Raw genomic sequence first — 24,238 nt, forward strand, 5'->3', positions numbered from 1 at the left:
TTTGTTTGCTAATATCTATAACCTCCTACCAGTATTTTGTTCACCTTTTCTCTTCAGTCAAATATCTTTCCACCCTATGAAAGTGGGGAAGTGTTAATGATAAATCAATTGTGCAATGCTTACATCTAATCAAAAACTATCGACTATCTTTAAATCATGTAATTCATTATTACTTTTTGTAAGGTAATAAAAGCAAGACTATGCCACATTTCTAATAACATTAAGCTAATAACATTCATTAAGCTTATTTTCTAGCATGACTCCTTACAAAAATAAGAAGCCTATAAATTACTAAAATCAAAAAGACGTCTCCACAAAAATTTAGCCGTATTCAGAACTGAATAACCGATTAAACCTCCCCCCCCCCCCACCACCCCTATTGTATGTACGGTATTTTATTAAACCATATTTTTTAAGCATTTTCTATCAACTATTTGGCCCTTCCATATTTACACTTTCAAATTCAAAACTTACTGAAACTTTTATATCTTGCTTTAGTTAAAATTTTTACTAATAGCAACAATCTAATTTACATTTGTGAAATCAAGCAATCGGCTCTATGAAGTTTAGGAGATCTTACCTGGCCTATTATACCTTCCCTTCTAGTTATTTCTCTTTCAACTTTATATTACAAATTCTAAATTATTTGCACTTATCCATATATAGCCATTTTCCAATCTTTTTAACAGCCTTGATGTAAGGCCTCAGGAGTAAAGTCACCCACCTCATTAAAATGCCAACATTGACCTGTTAAAGGTTCAGTAACAAAGGTCTATAAACCTAAAATAAATGTTATGTAATTTGGAATGTTAAACTTAAGACGTGTTATTTTTCTTACCATAAAGGATATTACAGAAAGGGTCATGAACCATTAATGAATACAAGAAACTGTGGGGAGAAATTTACAATTTTGGTATTTCAGAGTAAGAAAAAGCAATGCTGTACGTTAAGCTAGCTCTGTTTTCCGGCCTTGTGCACTAATCTAATCACTTCCATATTGGAATCTTAAAATTCTACAGTTTGTAAGATCTTTTCTGAATTCCAAATACTATTCAGAATATAACCCAATTATACTCGGGTATACAGTGACTAAGACGAGAGGGTCACACATCAACGGCCTGCTGTACATCATGACATCTGAGCATCATCATGCAGGACATCGCACAAATGCTAACACATTGAGAACAGAGCTCTGCATCATCAAAATGCTATTAGTATGTTGCATTCATTTTTATTAGATCTGTAGTAGCTGAATCATTAAAATACCTACAAACTTACAATTTCTATGATCAATTTGTCATCGGTTAGTGAACAACTCTAATCAATAACATACCCTACTTGTTTTAAATTAGGAGTCGCCATTATGAGGAAATAAAAATTTTAATTTGAATATATAAACTAAATAAAATCCATGCATAAATTACAACTTACTCTGGGATGTACTATTGTTGCCAAATACAGCATCAAACGTATTATCAGAAACAAAACCAATGGATGTGGAGATTTGAGAGACACTCTGAGAGATACCTGCGAGAACAAACAACACATTACTACTAGGCAGGATAACTACTCTCTCTGCTGGAGGAGGATCACAAAACACTCAGGGGTAAAGGGGATTCTCTAATAAATAACATTCACATTGTAGTACACTACAGCTAGTACTAATGTAAACTTCCTCTCTCTCTGATCCTTGAAGACAAAAAAATATGTTTAAATAGCAGGGTGCTTTCTCAAACATCTATGAAAAATGAGCAATGTTGAATACCTTATTTGTCTTATTAAAAAAAATATAATGTTTTAAAGTTTTAAAGCACTTATGCTGCTATAAAATGTTTTAAATCAAAATAAAACCCTAATGATTGATAAATGAATATGAATGGTACAAGGGTAGTGTGCTTCAAGGTGCTACACTGCTGGAGAGAATAGCATTCCATAAATATTGCACCATCAACAAAGTTTATCTTGTAATACATAGGTTTCTCCTTATGCACTTTTGACCATTTTCTATATTAAATTAAATGGTGTCCCTCCAAAGGTGTAATTGCAAGATGGTTAACTTAACCTTGGAAATTAGAACACTTTGGACCACAGACTTTTGTCCACTACTGATGTAAGCTGTATTATTACAACCGGTGCTTGTGATTTATCTATATATTGTACAACTGTTTGATATTATTCTTATCTTGCAATATTAAACCAAAACATCATAATTTCAGAGTGGATAAACTATGAATTAAAGAAAGCAAATAAATGAATGAAAAGTCAACTATATTTTTAAACACTGAATTAAGACCAACTAAAAAACGGTCATGTAAAAAAATCATTGGCAACACAAAATTCAAGAACAGAACTTTAATACATCTTTACGCACTGTGCAAATCAAGATTAATGACTACTCCACTTGAAGTCTTTAGAGCTTTTCATATTTTATTAGCAAATTATCAAATATGTCGAGTGCAGGTGAACCCTTTATGTGGAGATTTGTCTTTGGAGTAGACATGATGCATGCTTTTCATTTCCTCCTTTCTAATTGGAAGATTCTTTCTTCATCCGAGGCTATCACTCAACGGCATCTGAATTCTCAGACTCGTGTACATTGCACTTATTCAATGATTAGTTGACTGCCCCTGTCATCACGTCAGCTTTTCTAGGTGATCAGCATGTACTGGGGTGCCTCGATTAACGAGTTTAATCCGTTTCGGCACCGAGCTCGTCACATGGAAAACTCGTCTTGCGAAACAACAAAACTGTCGTCGGAGGTGCCCGAGAACCAGCGGGAATGCTTGTTAATAGAGCGAAAGCTCATCAGTCGAGGCATTTTCTGCGAGTGGCTTGCTCGTTACTCGAAATGCTCGTAACTGGAGCTGCTCGTCACTCGAGGTTCCACTGTACTTGAAATCCAAAATAAGGCAAAGAAAATCACTAAAGGTTGCCCAATGACCAACAGAAATAAAGTCATGAAAAAGAAACTTTACCTAAAGTCTCAGAGACAGGAGTTCACAAATTAACGCACTCTTCAGTGTAAAAATCCTAGAAAAAGATGATACCTGTATTAAAGCTATATCAACACTTGCTCTTAACACACTACAGTACACGAAACATTGAATTGTCACCAGATTGGTAAAACATTGCTAATGACATTAACAAATTCTATATCCCTAACTAATCCATTAATTCTTCCGCTCTACTATTCTGACCAGGTTTATTTCCTGTGGTATTAGACAAAATCAAATATACAAACTCTACCATTGGCAAACAGAAGGTCATTACTACACCGAAAATACATCACCAAAGTAGAATACACACACGGGGTACAACACCCATTATAATGGTGACAGTTCTGTTAATATGGCAGAATAGGAGCATCTATATAGCTACCAGAATACCACATAGAATGACTTCAAAATCCATAACTGGGCCTTGGCTAGACAAATCCTAACCTTACTCATTGATATTGTTGAAGGCTTCACACTAGGCAAAGGAACTGGGAGTAATGTCATCAGTGCTTGTTCCTTACCAACCTTGCTCATAATTCAACAAACTGGTATCAGGCATCTTAAGAAAACAGAGCACACCCATTTAACTAGTCGGAGTTCCTTCCCATGTTGACATAACACACTAATACAAGTGACATTAGTGACCAATGCTACTGAAAGGACGATACCAAAATCTACCTAATGCTTCACCAAGAAACTTGAGGACTGAATCACATTATCAAGCGATTCATTAACAATTATTAAAACTAAACAGGAATCCTAATCACCATGATGAAATAACTGGCAAACCTAACTCAATATGTAATTAGTACAATTTCTTCAAGACAAGTAACTCTTCCAAGACTTGAGCTTTATTACATGTATTAGTGAAATATACAATGCTAAACCCCATCAATGAAATGTAAATTTTGTGGTCAACTAAATGCCCAAACACACCCTCACTGTTCTAGAATGCAAATGAAAAACTATCACTTTTATTCAATTGACATTACCTCACCACTGACTACTTTCATTTCCTTATTAGATCTAACCTGACATTTGCTAATGTTAGACAAACCTAACTTTGTACTAAATAGTGACTTTTGCTCAATCAATTATACCAGTACAGGCATCACCTTTCCTATATTATGCCAATGGTCACAGATTGAGGACCAAGTAGAAATCTGAATAAGGAATGTCTTTTTTGGGAAATCAGACAAATGTGAATGGCCTCAGTAGCATTGTCTGCACATTCATTTAAGATAACACCAATATGGCTGGGAACCCAACAAAACATCTGTCAAATCTGCTATAGATAACAACCAGCCAATATTGGATTTTGACCAAAATAGGATACAAAGGGTCAAATGACTCCAGAGCCATGAGGTCACTGCAAAGTCAACCACAATGACAAAGTAACGTAGTTGGAAAGCGGTTAATGACGAGCATACAACACTGCATAAAGTTACGCAGTGAAGATGCTAGTCTCAGGAGGCAGGCAACACATGCAGGTTTAGTCGGGAAACAGTAGTAGCCAACACCATTGGCAGACTTGGACCCCATCTGTGAATAGTACAATGGAATGCAAAGGAAAGTATTCAAAGAAACATTTCGTAACAGTAGGAGGGTACAAGTTTTCACCACATGGGTCAAGGCCTTGCAAAACTTTGCTTGTGGGACGCTCCATAGGGGGCAAGGTTGAAACATGAGAAATATTGCACATAAAATATCTGTACAGGAAAAGGAAGGTGGTAAAAGGAAACAGGGCCTGAGGGGGTAATAGTCAAAAAATGACAAGCAAATGTGAGCATGTTACAGGGACTGTGCAAGGTAACCAAGGCAGTAACAATCACGATGATCCTGTAGACAGAGGACGGCAGTTTCAACATACAAACTCGTAGGGAATGAATGAAAGGCACCAGACCCAAAGCACAAACCAGTATGGTGTAGAACACCAAAATGACGAAGGGTTAAGGGAGAGGCAGGAAAATAGGTGGGGTAACCATAATCTAGGTTAGACAGCACAAAAGAGGAGTGCAAATAGAGGAGTGTGCATCTATCAACTCCCCAGGAATACAAGACAAGATTAAGTTAAGGGGCAGAGAGCATTAATACAATTCTGTCATTCTCCAAGAATCTTCTTGTCCGTGCAATCTGATCACATGGTTCATACCACTGTTTTCCTCTGTAAATGGCTATGCAACAGCCGAGGTTGGTTCTGAATTTGCTGCAACGTCATTCCCAAACTGCTACCGATTCTGGGAGACTCATTTCTGGTCCTCTTTAATGCCTCCTTATTTGCCTCTGTATGACGATGTCTCCTTTCTTTTAGCATGCCTTTTATCTTTTCTTCCCGACACTGTTGAACCATAGATATGCTGTTCTTTCATCCATTCCCCTCCTGTGAGGTCTAGTTTTTACATTGCTTCTTTGCATTGGTGTGTGTCGAGTTCCATCATTTCATTTGCCAACTTTCCTTTTATTTCATTATCCCACTGATCATCCTGCAGATAAGTCCCAACCCTCTTGTACTCCCTTCTGTATTCTCATGTTCTTTATTTTGTTTCCAACACTTAGTTCTACAAAGTAATCATACATAACACAGTGGTTACTAACTCAAGTGAAGTTACTGTCTTACATTAATCCACAGGGTTATGCTGTTTTCATCATATTTTAGGTATCACCTAGATTTTATACAAATGTAAACATTTGTTAATACATCTATTTGGATGTAATGCAGTCAACCCAGACCCATGAAAACTTATATAGTTTTTAGTTGCTTACTATGCAATGAGGTTCTCGTATACCGGTAGCTTGAGATAAGCACCAAATCACAATTTGGCCTTCCTCACCAGTTTGAGGAATTCATATTTCATTGTAGGCTTATATAAAGTACTCGCTTTTTGTTAATTAGGTGTACATGACTCAAGTTATTACACACGCGCGCGCACACACATACGTGTCGGCTAATGTGGAACGAAACACCTAAAAACCATCAAGCTTGAACATCAGATTTATGGAACAAGTTACTGGGTAATACAACAGGAATGGGATCACAGACTTGTTTTAAGGTTAGGTATGTATATGAATAAATTTAGTTTTGGCTAAAGTTAACTAGCAAGGGCTAGTACACTTTCTGCAATTTTTTGTTCATATTCAATATTTTGTGTATATTATATATATATATACTACTATATACACACACACACACACACACACACACACACACACACACACACAATATCACTCAATATCAAAATGCATTCTTCAGATATACAGAAGGTCCACAAAAACAAATTAATATTTTATTTTACCATAAGGCATACCCCATGAGAAAATTATTCACAACTTGTTAAAATGTGCCGTAATTTTAATAATCGGCAAAAGTTTACTATTGGCACCTAATATATACATTTATAAATTTCCATTATCAAAAATAAAACCATTTAACAAAATTTTAGCCCAATTAAGAAATACAAACTATGAAGAACGAGCAAATTTGAAATGACCACATTGGAAGTCAGGAAAGAAAACTAATGTAGCCGCAACTTCATAAAAAAAGGATCACACAGGAAATCAGTAGCTCCAACTGCAAATTTCTGCTATGGGACATAAGGAGAAAAGACAAGAGGTAGTGTACTTCACAGCATTATGTGATTGGAATGGTTTCTTAAAAGCATCATGTGCAAAAACTATTATATATTGTATTTATATATTAATAAATAATTGCAGGACACCACTGGGATGGCTTTTCTGCTGTAATATGCAGCAATGGGGTGGGGGCTCTCAGAGAAATATATTAAGTTAGAGAGCACAGATATAGTTTACAAATAGATACCAGAATTATAAGACTACTAATTCTATATAAAATAATAAAACATTAAAGCTACTACTCTGAAAAAAATAGAATAGAATGGCAACTACCTTCAGATGCATAAAAGGAAATTAAATATTAGATTAAGAAATTTTCATTGCTCAGGCCACAGGCAGAACCAGAACATCAATTCAAACTAGCAAAAAACCTGCAGGAGGAATGTGAGAAAGTATTGCATTTCATCGAGTTGCAGATGTAATGCAATGAAGCGAGAATTGATGTACATGGAGAATGGTAAAACTTTTAAGAGATGTGATAAATATGCCAAGATTGACAAGACACCATGAGCTTGAACTCTATCCTGTATAACCAAAGACATTCAATTACACAGATCTGACAAAACTAAGTAAAATACGATACGAGCCTTTGAGTCAATCCATCCTGTGCCATCTTATGGCACAGGAAAATTTAGGAAGTTTAGAAGTAGAGAAGAGGACTAGAGCCAGAAATAAAGGAACCAAGCTATGAAGACATTAACTAAGAACACAAGAAGACAGGAGACGTACTGTAATCACAATATACTAAGTTCTGTAGATGGGATGGACAGGGACAGTTGGTTCCAGCTGAAAGAACAAAATAATGTGGGACAGGTCAGTGTTGGAAACACAAATGAGCCTGTAGAGATTATGCGACAATAAAGTGGCTGAAAACGAATAACTAAATCCACACAAGAAATGAAATGTATCTGATGAGCATGATGCAAGTACTCGTGCAGTGCGGGTGGGGAGCATGTGTAACACGCCGAGCATCTCTGATGCAAGCCATCTACATACACACTTTCAAGAGCAAGTAAGAGCACTAAAATGTCAGGGATATAAACGAACTGCTAACAGCTACATAGTGTGGCCCCAAGAGCCAAATCTGACTTTGTATGCAGTAAAAGGTAAGCATGCACACATTGTAAGTTAATGTTTATTAAACTGAATTATGAATATTGGATTATTAAAGAATCAGTTTCTTAAACACTGAGTTACAAAGTTATTCAAAACAAATAATGATCACTTACCTAAAACAGTTGTGACTATATAGTCCACGCCAATATACACTTAAACACAACAATGACATACAGGGAGGAAAGGAGGCAGTGGTGAACAAAGAGGAGTAAGGTAAGAATAAAAGCTCCATGTATCAATACCAGATAGTAATATCTTAAAAATAAGAAACTTACTTAATCACCATCAAACACTCGTGCACTTCATTAACATACAACATAAGCTTAAACATGTACCGTGGTTCGAGTATTATATATCGTAGCAATACTGTCTTTTAAAAGAAAACTGCATGCATTCTAATTTGTGAAGTCAAATATCAAGCACTCCAAGTTCCTCAAGAATAATAAAGATAAAATCTCAGCTGCCTGAGACAAAAATATTGGTATTCTAAACATCTCAACCTCCCAACACCGTTCTCAGCACAAAAACTAGGGCAGAGAAATGTACACACTCAAAGCTCAGTTCACCTCATCTTACTATAGCATCGGGTGCAGATCAGTAATAGTGCTGTCTTGTCAAGTCTTCACTCAATATGAATTCAACCAACACCCAACTTTCCTTCTATTGAATTATTTAGACAATATAATTTACTTTACCAAAAAATTGCATTACTAAGAAAAATTGCATATTATATAAATAAATATATAGCTTTTTTAATTTGAATATATTTATTTCTGTACTGTATATTTAACATATACAGTGTCACCCCAAAAATCCAGACCCGATACAATGGATTTAGTGAAAATCTGAACCCAATTAGCCCACCGGATTTTTCCTCCAAATTTGAATTTCTAAAAAGAGTAAGGAAAATTGGTGAATAAAATACATCACAAAAGCATAGCTAGGTTTTGTTGGTGGTGTGGCAATGACTGTCTGTTGTTACAACCAGGGACTCATTCATACAGTACAGTATTAGTTCTATCCCAGGAGGAGGGTGGAGGATTTAATGGGACGGGGATAAACAGAGTAAAGGTGGTGTGTGTAGGGAAGGTTATCTATAGACTGGTTCATTGTTGGTCAAGCAGTCTTACACCTGTCCACCCATCTTAATGTTCCTGCTTGGCCAATTTACCAAAAAATCTCTCCTACCCACTGGATCAATCCCAAATGTCCTCCCAATCCCACCCGCCCGATACCTACTGCCCACCAGATACTTTTCCCCTGCCCATCCAATATTTCCCTCTCGCCTGATACCTCTTGCTATCTTTGAAATCCACCTGCCTGATACCTCCTTATGATCCCTAACACTGTCTGAAACCAGCCTGCTTGAAAGCCCAATCTTATTATTGAACTGTACATAATACAGTATAAGCAAATTCTGCTACTAATGGATAGCAGAACAGTTTTTTTGAGCCTGTGCTCCAAAAAATGTAAATGAAAAAGTACAGCTTTGAATGTAATGAGATGTTTCTTTCTTGTGAGCCCCCATGGTTCACTGAAGCTATCGCATAGATATTCCATGCAAATGGATCACATCAGATGTGGAAGTTCTGTTTGGCCTACAAGGTACCAAAACCAAACATGGCATTCCTCGTAGAGGTGCAGAGAACAAGTGGAAGTCGTCACCACACTGGGAAAGCATCCAAAAAGCCAGTGAAGCTTAACAGAACACAGGAGGGTTCAAGACCAAATCCTCGAAAACAACAAACTCCACAAGTGATTCACGCAACAAAACATTCAAAATTAGCATAAACTAGTACCAAATGACACCACCAGGCATCCTGGCTTCCACATGCAGCCATCTTCCTTTCCAGTTCTGGAGCTGATGAACAGCACATCAACAAACCGACTAAATGTATGGAGCAAGTGAGTCAGGGAGCCACCAGGTTTATCCAGAAAGAGGCATTTCATTACATGCTTCTTTCTGTAAACTAAGAGAACCGAGGTTCAAAGAGAGTTGAAGGAGTGTACCCATGGAATCTCCTTGGGCTTCCCTTCAGCCCCAGAAGCCTACCACTACGGCTCTAAGGTAGAGCCATAGAGCCATCCAACACCTGTGACAAAGTGCTTCCAAAGGAGAAGGCTCAAAGCAGGAGAGGTGAAAATAATTGCCCTGAAAGCCCAGCAGGATCAAAAGGCTCAACAGCATCTACTGTGCCTGTCGAGGGGCTAAGCACCGTCCCAACTCTGAAACCCTTGAATGCTTCAGAGCCAGAACCAGGAGGGGAAGACCAGAAGTAGGATGAACCACACCCACAGAGGAAGAAAAGGGATTGGGGGGGCACAGATTTAGTCCAGGTTGAGATCACCATTCACTAATACCTCTAATTCCAGATCCTTAAACACTTCAGAAGCCAACTCTGGGATCTGCAACTGATCACAATACTGCAAACGTCTAACCCTAGCAAACCTAGTTCTCAAAGTAGCGCCTGCCTGAAAAGCTGCCACATTGTAAGTTGAATCAGTCAATGTGAAGACCCCCGAGGGAACAAATCGCACAAGGCTGTCATAGGCATCACCAATCCAACAGGCCGTATTGGCACAGGCAGAAAGAATAACCATCTGGTAGCAAAGATGAAAAGCACCCTTCAAGCTCTTACAAGGGGATTGCGGGCTTGACAGACCGAACCAGGGCTTGAAGGTGGCTAGCCTAGCAGGACACCACAAGCACAACCAAAAAAAAACAGCTACAACTTGTGTCTGTGGCATTTCATGTAAACAAGCATGTGAGGCCCAGTATGATCCAGCACAACAAAAATCCTCTAGCCAAGTGCCCAAAGAAAGGAGTCGGACTTGTGAATAGCAGCTAAGTGAGGCTCTCCACCATGGTGACCTGGCCTCTCAGGGGTAACTCCCAAACACCAGATATCTGTCAGTGCAGGGGCAGTGCGAGCAGGCACCCTGGGAAGTGGCCCAGCTCAAAACACAGCCATACACCACACAGTAGCTTGGATATAAAATATGCACATAAAGCAAAAATATAGAATACTGTAGTACAAAGCAAATGGCCCAGGCAGGAATGTGTCCAAGGATGGCTGGCAATTAGCTTGAAGATGGGAAAGGGGCTTGTGTTGTCTGAAAGACCTGGAACAGTCATGTCCAGCAGGACATCAGCAAAAGAACTGGCAAGAAAGATGACTGCAGCAAAGTCAGGCTGTCTGGTAGTGGCATTTGGTACTATGAGTTTTGCATTAATTTTGAACGTTTCTCTTTCTGTGTGAATCATTTGTGTAGTATGATATTTGAGGATTTTGTCTATTAACCCTCCAATTGTTTGTCTTCAACTCGGGATACTTTCCCCAGTAGTGGAAAATTGTCACTTGCTCTTTGTAACTCTGAAGAGGGGGACAGGTTTTAGCTCTGGTTCCCATAGACCAAACAGAATTCCCACATCTAATGTGACTCGCTTGTATAGAGCAATCTTGGTGAGCTAGCTTTAGAGCCCTTCTGGGGACAATCCTAAAAAAAAACTTTGTAGATTTATTCAAACAATACCTATATCCCACCAAATCATTGTTTATATATTTTGTTTAAATATGTATAAACAATTAGTGTATCACTATAGAAAGAAAAAAATTATTGTGTTCAGTTCGGATTTCTAGCAAATCTGGAACAGGTCCAGAATGACAATCCGGATTTTTGAGGTTCACCTGTATAAATATTTTCAAATTTTTTTTACACACAAGACTTATCCAGCAAAACTGAATGCATGATTGCTGTAAAATGAAAGTCACTACCTGTACTGTAATATGCATGTAGACAAATAATCGTGCTAAAATATTACACCAAATTTAGATAGATCAGGAATCTTGGGGTTGTTAATTCAACACTCCTACCATTGGCATAGGGCTGTGTCGGAGCAGCAGCAGCGGCACTGGCAGCAGCAGGTGGGGCCATCATATCGGCAAATGGATTTCCTAACTGAAGCAGGTCATCTGATGCTTTACTACCCTGAAAACAAAACAAAAAAGGTCAAGAAAAAATCTCATTTATCACTAATCTGAATTTAAATATGGTATGTGTCCTGATTAGTAAGTAAAGTAGGCAAATTTACCTGTGTTGCTGTCCCAGAATCAGTTTGAGAAGCCCCAAACAGGTCAATGATCTGAGCAGAATCACCATTGTTTGTGATTGGGACCGGAGCCGATTCACTGGTTGGGGAACTCAGGAATGGGTTGTTTTTAGCATGATCACTCTGCAAGAAATCAAACTGTCACAAAACCTATTTGTAATGCAGGACATCTTAAGATAATGTTAAAAAAAAAATTTAATTTTCATTTTAGGAACCCATACAATTGTTATATCAGTTTATTGTATTTAGTAAAGCAGATGTACATAAATCTATACAGTTAATGTTTAAAAAAACTTTTCATTTTAACTTACCAGGAGATAAAAAAAAAAAACGTAAATGTTAAATGAGACCTTTAAATTCATTTTGTATCTGCTTTGAAATGCAAATCTGTATAACACCTACATTTAGTGTCCAGTTTATGATCAAGGAACCCACTAGTTACAATAGCATTCTTATGATGCGATTTTTGCAATACTAGTCGAAAATCTAGAAAATGTAAAATAAATATTCTAAGGTCAGTATGAACTTTTATCATTCTTGTACATATAAATTATTACTTTACCTAGTACCTTGTGCCACTAATTATACTAAGCCTTGCCCAAACAAAAGCATCATTCACTGTCAATCAAGAGAAGCTATATTATATATATATATATGTAGGTCATGGCTCATTAGGCTCGTTATTATACTTCAACATCACTACCTGAAAACTTGAACTATAAATGTGATGCTTGCTTTATCACTAAGTTACTATTAATTAGTCTCCATCAAAACTAAATTTCAAATATTCAGTTTATCAAATGCACTGCTAAAGCTTACACCAAATTTCAAATTCCAGTTATTACTATAATTTCTCTCTGACATTTGTTTCTCAACTCGGTTCATTAGCACTCCTTATCGTTTTGAAATCTACCTTGAATGAATCACATGAGCTGTCACACTGCCTGTGATGCACCACAGCTTCCAATACTTTATGTTCAAGGATTTCCAGAAAATTGTCAAGTTTTAAATTCAAGTCATGTGTGCGTGTTTTGACGAGCTAAATCATTTCTGCATTTAATTACAAGTAAAAGGTACAGCTATAAAATAGAGCTCTTCTTGCATAGAAAATTGAACTTTTCTTTCACTTACATGTGTACATACATGGATGAAATTTAACATTTATAAATTTTCTTTGAATTTGCCAGCACTAAAAACTTCTATTTAACTTCATTACCTCTTTTCTTTCATCTTTCATGACTGTCTAAGATTGTAATGAAATTCCACGACTTTCAATATTTGGAACTCATTGTCAAATTTTCCTTGATATTCCAAAGATTCTGTGGCCTGGACGAACACTGACAATTTCACCCTTGTTAACATAATATATGTCTATCATTCTTGGATGAAAGCTGCATTTATGACCAAGCAACTGAATATTAACAGCTCAATTTTTATGCTTGCAAAGTCTCCTTTAATAAGAATAATTATATCTAAAGACTACTTATGATATTTTGTTACATGAATGGAAATTGTTTGAAGTTGTAGAAAATATCCACACGTCTCCAAGTTAATCAAAATTAGTGGTTGGAAATATGCTTCAAAATCTTAAGTTTTCAAATTCTAAATACCCAAATGTGTATTAATGCAAATAGAGCTACAGTCGACCTTTAGTTCAGTGCAAAATGCAATTGGAGAAAAAATAAATATAAAAATAAAAATTAAAATTAAATAAAAAATAAAGATATAAAAATAAATTAAAAAATTTAGTGCTGTAGAATCATTGATCATATAATGATGGTTGTATTTAACTATGAATTAAACAAAACTTGTTCATTTGACATCCCACATGTGTTACTATATTCTCATGGACTTACATTGGATGCCATTTGGTGGGGATATATGTAGTCGAGGACACAAAAGCCAGTGCATAACCCGAGGTCTATCTAACCAAGGATGAAGCTGTATCTACATGACCAATTATATACTAGCCAAACCCATCAGTGCTAACCTTGACTGTCCAAACAATGTGCACACGATCCACAATCCTAAGCCAACGGCTTTATCCACTGGCCAACAGTTAAACGTAGATTTAATTTTCATTAACCAATATCGACCTTCGACATCTTTCAAAGTATGGCTTGGCATCACGAGGCCTTTCAAGCAGCATCCTCAATATCAACTGCCCCATTGGTCAACTCCCAACCAGTTAGCATCAACACAAAGTACCCTGACCATACCCTCCCCCCTCCAAATTCTATTTGGCTGCAAGGAAGAGAAATCATCACTAAGCCTAGGAATATAATGCACAGGAACGTGAAACATATCCCACATTAAATAAAGTGTCGACTGCATTTAGTGAACAAATACACAAGAAAACATGTGGATAATTTCTACAATAACTAATATTTAACTACCATAAATGGTTTATAAAAATGGCACAAGAAGTTTTTGGTTTAACACATATACTATTAACACTTTGCTCTACTATTGGACTCGCTACCAGAGAACAATATTAGCACTGTGCCAGGCTAACTTTAAAAGGTTTTATCTTACCATATAATAAAGCAAATGCTAATTCTTTCAACAGCAAAGAAATATGAAAACCTTTATGTTAGAAGTGCCTTGAGCTCCCACCACACCAGGAACCCAGCTCCCTTGCTAAAACAAAAACAAAAAGATTTAAGATACAAGGGACTTTTTCAATCAATAGAATTACAGTTACAATTGCCATTAATGCCTAATACTGTATTGTAATTTGTCTAATGCCAGACAAATTTGCAATATCAAAATAATTAATCCTGATTAGCAAGGCTATCCAGAAGCTTGAGTTAAAAGTGCAGAGAACAGTTAAAAGGGGGTGTGTTGTGTGTTGATTTTCGTATTGCTCTGCTACCAGATCAAAGATCAGGGAAAGTTAACAGAGCAACAGATGTTATATTGGAGAGCACATACATCCCCAGGCCAGGGCAGGGCAGGAGAGCACATCCACCCCCAGGCCAGGCCAGGCCAGGAGAGCACATCCACCCCCAGGCCAGGCCAGGAGAGCACATCCACCCCCAGGCCAGGCCAGGCCAGGGCAGGAGAGCACATCCACCCCCAGGCCATCAAGGTAGTACATGCTTGTACAGTACTGTATTAAATGTTCATAAAGATATGTTTGTCTCCTTGAATATGAGTATGTAAATATAGAATTGACTCAATAATATACAAGCTGGATTCATTAGAGGCTAATCATTTCAATCATTAATAATTACAAAATATTACAATTATAATAATTTAAAATTTGTGGAACAAAAATAAATCTACCGAGGCACAGATGCCAATGGACTAACAATGAATTGTGTAGCTACACTATTTATTGTCACTCATTCATTGTCATTCATTCATCACAATCACTTTGTGGTAATTTTTGGTTAGTATCTCCTGAAACAATCATGGCAATTCATCAAGAAAATGAGGTGCAAGGATTACAGAGATCTCTAAAGAGTACTGTAGAGGAAATATAATGAGTACATGATTATGTAATGAACAGTGATAATAAGCACGGGTTGATGGAAGCCATTTCTCTATTGGAGGAAGTTGGAAGTGGTGATGGTGGTGGTGATAATGGTGAGTGGTGGTGGTAGTGGGTGGTGGTGGTGGTGCAAGTAGGTGGTGGTGGTGCAAGTAGGTGGTAATGGTGCAAGTAGGTGGTGGTGGTGCAAGTAGGTGGTGGTGGTGGTGCAAGTAGTAGTAGTAGTGGGTAGCCCATGTGGTTCTTGTCTATCAGTAACTACAGGAGAGAGAGAGAGAGAGAGAGAGAGAGAGATCATTGTGCCCTTCCTCTCAGCCTTGTGCACCTGGCTCCTTTCTTATTTGTCATATTTGTATTTAAACTTATACTCACCTACTAGGGTGAGTTCATACTACTCACCCTACATAGGGTTTGTGGATGGGAATGGGATCAACAACTTCTGCAGCTCTCTATTTGCCAATACAATAAAAACTTTCATTTCTATGGCTATTACGTACTTAGAATCTACAATATTACAATTACATATTTCAATCTACCAAATTGACAGAGGAATTCCAGAAATTAACCTCAAGAACAAGATGTAAAAGATTCAAGGAAAGGAAACAAAGGTGTCAAAATACTATAAGAGTCTTTTTTGCAAACAGTGTGGTTGATGGTTAGAACAAGTGGTGGAGGAGACCAAAATTGTCAGTAGATTTAAAATGATACACGACAGTGCTGGTAAGACGGGACACCACGAGCATAGCTTTCTCCTGTAGCTACACTTAGGTTAATTACATACTACTGTATGTACACACACTCACACAAATTTACATGGCTCAGTAACAACAGACAATCCTTGCGCCACCATTCATAATTCTTCAAAACTTCAAGCTAATGAATGATAGTGTTTTCTAAGTATTGCATGGTCAGCAAATTTGTAAATAAAATGTTTATAATAAACCAAGAGGAATCCCTATTGGGGAAACAATCATAATATTGTTATAACACTGGTAAAATTAAATTTAATCAGACATTAAGTATGCACTGCCTTCTTTAAAGACTTAAAAACTCAAGCTCCTGGGCAGTAAGGTCTTGATAATTCTCTTTAGCTGGTTTTCTTTAACTTGTTCACAGGCAAACAGGCATTAATCACAACTAACTGTGTGCTAGAAAGAAAAATAATAGGACAAAAATTGGTGTGCAATTACAAACAAGAGAATATATGCCTCTCCAGATATTAATGTATCGTCTTGCCTGACTGAACTCCTCACACAGCTCATGAAAACACACAAAATGCCTACACCTAATATTTCCTAGTAATATATGCATGATGAGCAAACATGGGATTTTATTTACTATAATTTTTCAGTTTGTGTACCTTCAGAAGCTGTTAGGTTTATTTCTAAAATACATATTTATACTACACACACACTAGTTGTACATACAGTATATGTACAAAGTTATATATCATTTTACATTTATACCTATATGACACTTTGTTCATAGTTTATGAGCAGTCAACAGTGGCTAAACACGATATCCCTAATATCTAATGCAATAATACATGTGACAAAATTAAAATGGTCAATCCTGGGTGGATCTCTACTATCCCACTGGGTTGAGGAAAACAAGTATTCAGTTATATTTTGTCATTCGCACCCCTAACCAGCATCAAGAAAATCCATATGAATAAGAGAAAAGCTACCTTTCCTAGAAGGACAAATAAAGACGTTAGATACTATTTACTGATCGTATAATAAAGCTGCAATACCATAGCATATGGGGACATGATTAAACAATGTGAACATCATTCATTATTTAAATTAAATTATTATATATGTATATTAAAATCAATCTCTATATCTAAAAACAAACTACTTAGTACATACATTTGCTAGTGTAAGCCTTACTATTTGATCAAAAGTCTAAACCTGGTAATCTTCAAATACAATCCGAATGTTCATCCAAACCACTGAACTATTGATGCAAAAGCCTTTCCCAAGAAGTATACCTCATGCACCCACATCCACCTGTTTAGACAAGTACCCTTTCCCCCCCCCCCCATACACACACACACACACACACCCATTTAACACACACACACCATATGCATTAAAAATCTTGTATTCATGCTTCTTTCTTCTTGTATAAGTGTAAAAATTATTAAAAATAAGGTTTATGCCTCCTTTGTTATAAAAAAAAGGAAAAAGTGTTAGAAAAAACTGTCTTTTTATAAATTAATATTGTTTAGATCTTCATGGTTAACAAAACTGACAAAACCCACCTATATTGCAATACAAGAAAAAAAAAAATTACAGGGCAACCAAAGCAAATGTTGAGCACTTACCCGTAGCTTCTCATACATGGCCTCTTCCTCAGCTAATGCTGCCCTCTTAGTGAGTTCATCTACATTAGTTCCATTGTTGGTGGCAACAGTCTCTCCAATACGTCCATTGCTGCTTGCCGTACCAAAGGAAACACTAGTCGAGTTGAGAGCTGACACAGCACTCTTGATGTTCACTTTACTAAAGTTTGTTGGGTGTATAGGATAAAGGTCAGATAAGGATTCAGGAGGGGATGGGTTATATTAAGATAGGACAATAACAAAAATTAGTAGTTAAGCCGTTAGAGCGAGAGGCCAGAAATTGAAGTAGGAAGTATGTCAGGTTTCAGGATTATACAGGATCAGTATTCAAGATGCAGGCAGGTCAAGAGAGGGTGAACAGTTAAGCAGCCATAGCAAATGCCACATACACAAAATGAGCAGCAGAAAACGAAAATGCAGGAAGGTAAAGGATAGTCACGGATTATTAGCATATAGATTTACGATAAAGAACACGTACAGCAATAGTAACAGTGGCATCCAAGCACAGTGTGTAACAAGTTATAGTAATAGGTTATGAATAACCATGAACAGAGATAAGCATTAAGTTTACCAATGTCCACGCAAGAAAATAGGTGGAAATCACAATATTTACAGGATTGTAACCCAAGATGACAAAAGCAATGAAATATGTTAATAATGAAACAGCATTAAAAAGGCATGTTTATATTTTAAAGAAAAATTTAAGTTTTCATAGAGGATGGAAAGGGATGTGGAAAGGAGAAAAGAAATAAAACAATAAATAAATATAACATCAAATTACGGTTTTGCAGTTCTAAAAAAATAAAAAATCTAAATTTTTCAAATAATCCCAGCCACATACAACATTAAAAAAAAAAATATTAAGTTTTTATATGCCATTTAGCATCTATACAATTTTTCGAATGTACTGTATACAGATAGTGTATTCCCACTCAATCAGAAGATTAAGTGTAGCAAAAAGATTCCAATTGGATTAGTGTCACTGCAACAGTTAAAAGTATCGGTACTACTGTATACAAGCAAATAGTTCCAGATAAAATGGATTGGCGATTGCAATAAAATAAAAAGCAATCAACTTTTGTATATTAAAAATCTACTTTTAGAGTGCAATTTTGATATAAAAAATATGCAAAACTACATTTCTTTGCACTGAAACCAGTGGCAAAAATATATATAAAAGAAATGATTAAATGCATCAGAAGGGGACCAAAAATAATCCCCCTATTCAAGCAGGAATTCACTATAGTAGTACATTTAATGCACAAATGCTTCACACAAGATCTCCAACTAACTGCATCTCCCTTTACATGTGCATCTATTTCCTCATCCTAAACCACATTCCTCTATTAGCAGCATACAGTACAGGCAGCCCAAAGCCTACCCACCCTCACCCACAATACCACTTAATATTGGCCTGTAAGCCAATATAATCTCATATACTGCTACAGTACTTAAAACTATATTCACACATTTACTCCATACATTCCTAACACTTTTAACAAATAAAAATTAACTTATTCAACACTTGAAAAGGTATAAGGGTACATAAAGAAACATTTTATGTAATATTTACATAAAAAATAACCCATAATTTGTTAAAACCAAATTGCTAGTTCAAACTAAACAAATATGAAATAAGGTTGTTTTGATGTACACTTCACAATTTATGTACCAGTATAATAAAGTATGGGGAATCATGTTTTCCCTATCAAAAAATTAAGTTTATGGATGCAAAATTCCCTTCCTGGATACCAAGAAACAAGTCCTCGATCATAACTTGAAGACCACTGAATAAACATTCACTGGCTCTTAATTTGTGGTTTGAATAGGACTTTTATTAAAACAAAATTAACAAGTAAGCAAGCACAACTTAAAATTATCAACATAGAAATGGTAATCAAAATACTTTTCTTGCCTCAAATACTCAAAATGGCAATACCTTAATCCAAGATTGTGCACGTGACTTTCAAGATATGACGTTGCCATTATATTTGATTAAATTATTTTTACGAGAATTTATCACTGGTGGTCCAGACTCTCCACACACTCCCAGCCACAAGCGTTCTGGACTTCCCAGGGGCCCTGCTCAGTTACGTGTAAAATGTTTACAATCATCTTGCACTTTTAAAGTTATTTGTTGGTTTATAACTAAATTTGATGTCAAAACGAAATGTTTGCAAATTAATTCTCTTGAGTACTGATGCCAAAAAAATAGAAACAAAAACAAAATAGTATAGTATTTATAACATTTTGTGAGAGCAATACGAGACACTGTGCGAGACATTCATACTTTATGAATGTTTATGTCAAAAGTGAGGCCTCATGGGCAAGTGGAAAGCTCTCCGGTTGGCCCACTCGTGCTCTAGATATGCTTTGTCCAAACAAGAATGGACATTTAATAAGTTTTAAGACTGGTTGATGCAACTAGAATAGCTCAAACTAAAAGAAAAATTTAGCAATCAGATAACACAATGTAGCATTATCAGAAAGTAAAAATGATAACAGCCAAAGTTTCAGGCCTGCTAGGAATCTGATTACACAGCTTGCATACCTTTTGGAGTGTATGCATCACTTAATTAACAGTTATTACATCATTGCTAACTTATCCTATACAACCCTTGCATAGTTAATTGTGTAAAACAAAATTAATGGTTTATATTTTAAGCTAAGGAAAGATTTGGGCAAAGCTTGCATACTCTCTATCATTACCCAGTCCTCAACTAGTAATGATATAGAGCATGGAGTCTACAGGCATGTGCAGAATTATAACATTTTCCATTTTCCACAAAGGCACTGATGAGATTTCCTTCCCAGAAGTATTAAACCTTTCAGATGATCGCCAGATAGGACTTTTGCAGACTCCCAGTTAAAACACAATTTGACTTATTACTTTCAAGAGGCGGCTTAAAAACTATATTCCTTACTTTATCAAACACTTGCATATATTCTTATCCTCTCTATTTCTGTTTACTAAATTTCACCTTCTTGTGGCTTCAAGGTAACACTTTTTCAATTACGTTCGTGTTGTCAAATAAATCAAGAACACTAATTACAGCATGTTCTTACATTAATTCCAAGGCCAATGCCCAATATATTCACATGATATGAAGTATATCACCCCCCATGCTTTCATCTTTCATTTTTTTTTTTTTTTTTACAAAGTTAGAAGACATGCATAATAGTTATGAAAATCTATAACACTGAAATTGAACATTTGAATTGTGTGTCAAAGAACAATTAAACAATTAACACAGTAGAAAGGGGGACAAGCCAGTTGCAATGAGGATGATTTACTTGGAAGAAAGAAGAAAATGTCAAGTTTGAAAGCAAATGACAATGCACAATTAACTTTTGTAGCGGTTAACATTCATCTAGCATCAAACTACCAAAATCAAGAGGAAGTAATTTTAAATCTACAAGATGGGAGGAGGGGCAATGGAAACTAATGATTAGAGAAGGGTCACACATTCTTCAGGTGTGGGGATGTTTACTGGTTAATTTCTAGGAAGTTAGAAAAGCAGTGATAAAGAAAAAAAAGGTTGAAATGTTTGCCAAGAACTGATATTTTTGGAGCATAACCTTGTACAAATGAGAGAGAGAGAGAGAAATGCCGAGTCTAGAGCTTAATGAAATTAATTATTTTGCTCATTGCTTCAAGTATCATTACCCAAACAATACCAACAAAAAGTTATTTACAAAAAAAAAAAAAATGTTTTTAATAGATACTAAGCTATCAGCCCCGTAAAATCTAGTCATGTCTTGAATGGTAATAACTACTTATCATTTGATGTCCTTACATTATTCACAACGTCGGTACCAACATTTTCCCACAAAATAAATTTATTATTTTTTCAATATAAATTCCCTTGCAACTTCATTCAACTCATTGCATACAGGTTTTCTTAAAGACCATATTCGTTTAATATGATTTAGAGCACTTTCTGTAGTAACCAATGTTCAAAGCTGTAGCAAACACCAACAGGCAATAGTAGTATCCCTTAACTTTGAACATTTGCTAATAAATTTAAGTAAAAAAAAAAACTTCTCTCTGCAGGAAACTAAACACACAGGGCTGACTTATTTACTAGTGTACAGTATCTACATTTCTTAATTCATTATACAGTCTACACATTCACCCTCTTTAATACATCCAATATACTCCCTGAATGATAACATCTCAAACACGCTTTCTTTTGTACATTATCACCCACCACAACTACTAAATTAAATACGTCAACAAAAAGTATTATAAAAATCATAAAAATGGTGTTCACTTCATGAACACACACACACACACACACACACAACCTCACTCGGTCATTAATACTCAAATGTCCAGTTACAAGTTCACTATACTGTACTTCTACATTTTAGTAATAAAATAAAAATTTAAACTCATTGCTTTAAATTTAAAGAGACCTAAAGTAAATATTAAGGCACCTTCTGTTTTTTTATTCAACTACTAGGAACAAAAAGTTGCAAGCAGCATGGACTATGGCGAGTCCATAGTGGACTTATCTGGCACAGGAGCGGGGCTGTAGAAAGTAACTTACACGTCATGCACATATACAGACAGTTACTTAAATATCCTATCAAGAGCTGCTAAATTTTGGCACACATCAATGAATGAAAATAACTTCATGGAAGCAACAATTTGATTTCTGCATGACATTATGAAGGAACAAAAGAAACGTACCTGGAGTTGGTGGCAGCAGAGGAGGCCGGTGGTTTCTTTCCCTCCAAGGAGGCCAGGTGAGCTTCCAGGGCATCCAGGAGACTGCTTGGAGCCTGTACCAGAAAATGTATTACAACCAACCACTCCAATACTTCCCCCACTACTTCCAGCACAATAATACAAAATTAATATGAAACACGCTGAGGAAATTTGAATCTATGACCAACTACAGCAAAGGAATAAAATCCTTTTAAAAATATTTTAAATTCAATAAAAATGTGATGACTGTATTAACTGAAAGGGTAGAACAAGTTTTAAATTCTTCTGTCATAAAAATGTTCAGAAGTACAGTATTTGAAAAAAACATTTACAATAAAACAAACAAAATCAAAATGGACACCACTGTACAAATAGAAAGCATCCAAGCAACTCACCGAGGCCCCTTGTGATCCACAGCCATTTTTGGAGCCCTGGTGTAAGGTCGTGCACAACAAGTGAAAATACAAGCAGTTTAAGAGTCAGGTTCATTAAAATACAGAAAAATACAAGTGCATTACATGTCTAAATTGCTGAGCCCTTTAAAAACATGCTGTTAAAAAGCTGAGGCAAGTTTCATGAATCTGTATACTGTACAGGTCACTGCATCATATATACCGTACTAATGGTATCTAGCATGCAAATCTGAACTCCATGCAATTAAACTTAAGTTCATAGAATTAAATAATACAAATTTAAAAGTAAACTAAGCTAATTAACCATAGCTTTTCAACCAAGACAATGTAGTATTATTACATGCACATGCAATAAATCAAGCATTAATTGTAATGAAATGCACTTTTTCTGGGCGGCCTCAGTAGCTCCTTGATGCACTAGCTCTGGTACCATAGAAATTCAAAAAACTACCAGGCCCCCGGACTTAGTAAGGCTTACCGAACACCAGGACAAGAATCTGGTGTGCTCAGAGGCAAGGTAAGCAAGGAGATCCGAGATTGCCCAAACTGGAAGACAGAGCTGCTGAACTTTGCAGCACAGGAAAGAAAAGTCCACAAACTGGGACCAAACTCTCACCTTGGTGAGCAAAGGCAGCATCCAGCCCAAACTGAGATGGAGGACAATATGGTGTCCAACCTGAAGGGAAAGTCCCTCAGGTTTTGGCTCAATGCCCAACCTAGGGTTAAAGGAGTAGGGTGAAGGACCGAGCTCTTTCAATGCTCACACTATATACAGTACTACATTTCCATTCAAATCCTGGCATGACATTCCAGTTCAATGCTAATACTTCTCATTTCAAATGTACAGTACAGGAAAGATGAGAAGGGGGGAAGAATGATAAACTGCAGTATCTTTCTTCAATTTGTACTCTTTCAGAATATATATACCTTAATTCAGACAAACTTTTATCTTAAATTTTTATGTAAGGCTGTTATTACAGCCCTACATAAATATTATGTATCCTGTTATTACAGAGTCTAAGAGTAGGAACTTTTCTTCCATGTTGGTTTGCTTGGTTACAGACCATAATTGCATATTTATGGACAAAAATGAAAATCTTTTCAGGTGGAAGTACCAATAAAAAAATGGATACAGTTTATGCAACCTCCATAAATTATCAAACTTTAATGTCTCTAAATTTGTGTACAAATATAGGGTTGTAATCCATGCCACAAGATGGCTGATATTACCATTATTAACCAGACATAACCTATATTACCTCATTTTTCACTTTTGTGGGATGAAGAGCCATTAGCCAAAATAAATATAAAATTAGAAACTTTCTTCTAAAATTAAGAGATATAGTACTAACAAATTACATTTGTCCACTCACCCCTATCTCACCCACTATATAGCATACCAAATGAGCCCCACA

General features: G+C 36.2%; 1 protein-coding gene across 23 annotated transcripts in view; it reads right to left on the reverse strand.

Annotated features, from left to right (window-relative positions):
• The window catches only part of lap (phosphatidylinositol-binding clathrin assembly protein lap), a 165,943-nt gene that overhangs the window by 25,528 nt on the left and 116,177 nt on the right, over positions 1 to 24,238 (reverse strand). For 8 of the 23 annotated variants that reach the window (XM_045729468.2, XM_069319709.1, XM_069319707.1 and 5 more), the window contains 7 exons: positions 22,806 to 22,841; positions 22,393 to 22,484; positions 17,679 to 17,856; positions 14,440 to 14,493; positions 11,836 to 11,976; positions 11,618 to 11,732; positions 1,432 to 1,527 (listed from right to left, as the gene is read on the reverse strand). In XM_045729468.2, the coding sequence (XP_045585424.2) occupies positions 1,432 to 1,527; positions 11,618 to 11,732; positions 11,836 to 11,976; positions 14,440 to 14,493; positions 17,679 to 17,856; positions 22,393 to 22,484; positions 22,806 to 22,841 (712 nt within the window). The remainder of the gene's footprint in view (positions 1 to 1,431; positions 1,528 to 11,617; positions 11,733 to 11,835; positions 11,977 to 14,439; positions 14,494 to 17,678; positions 17,857 to 22,392; positions 22,485 to 22,805; positions 22,842 to 24,238) is intronic. The other 15 variants (XM_069319712.1, XM_069319704.1, XM_069319713.1 and 12 more) reach the window with 7 other exon arrangements.

The sequence above is a fragment of the Procambarus clarkii genome, chromosome 94, assembly GCF_040958095.1.
Source record: "Procambarus clarkii isolate CNS0578487 chromosome 94, FALCON_Pclarkii_2.0, whole genome shotgun sequence".
Taxonomy (NCBI): domain Eukaryota; kingdom Metazoa; phylum Arthropoda; class Malacostraca; order Decapoda; family Cambaridae; genus Procambarus; species Procambarus clarkii.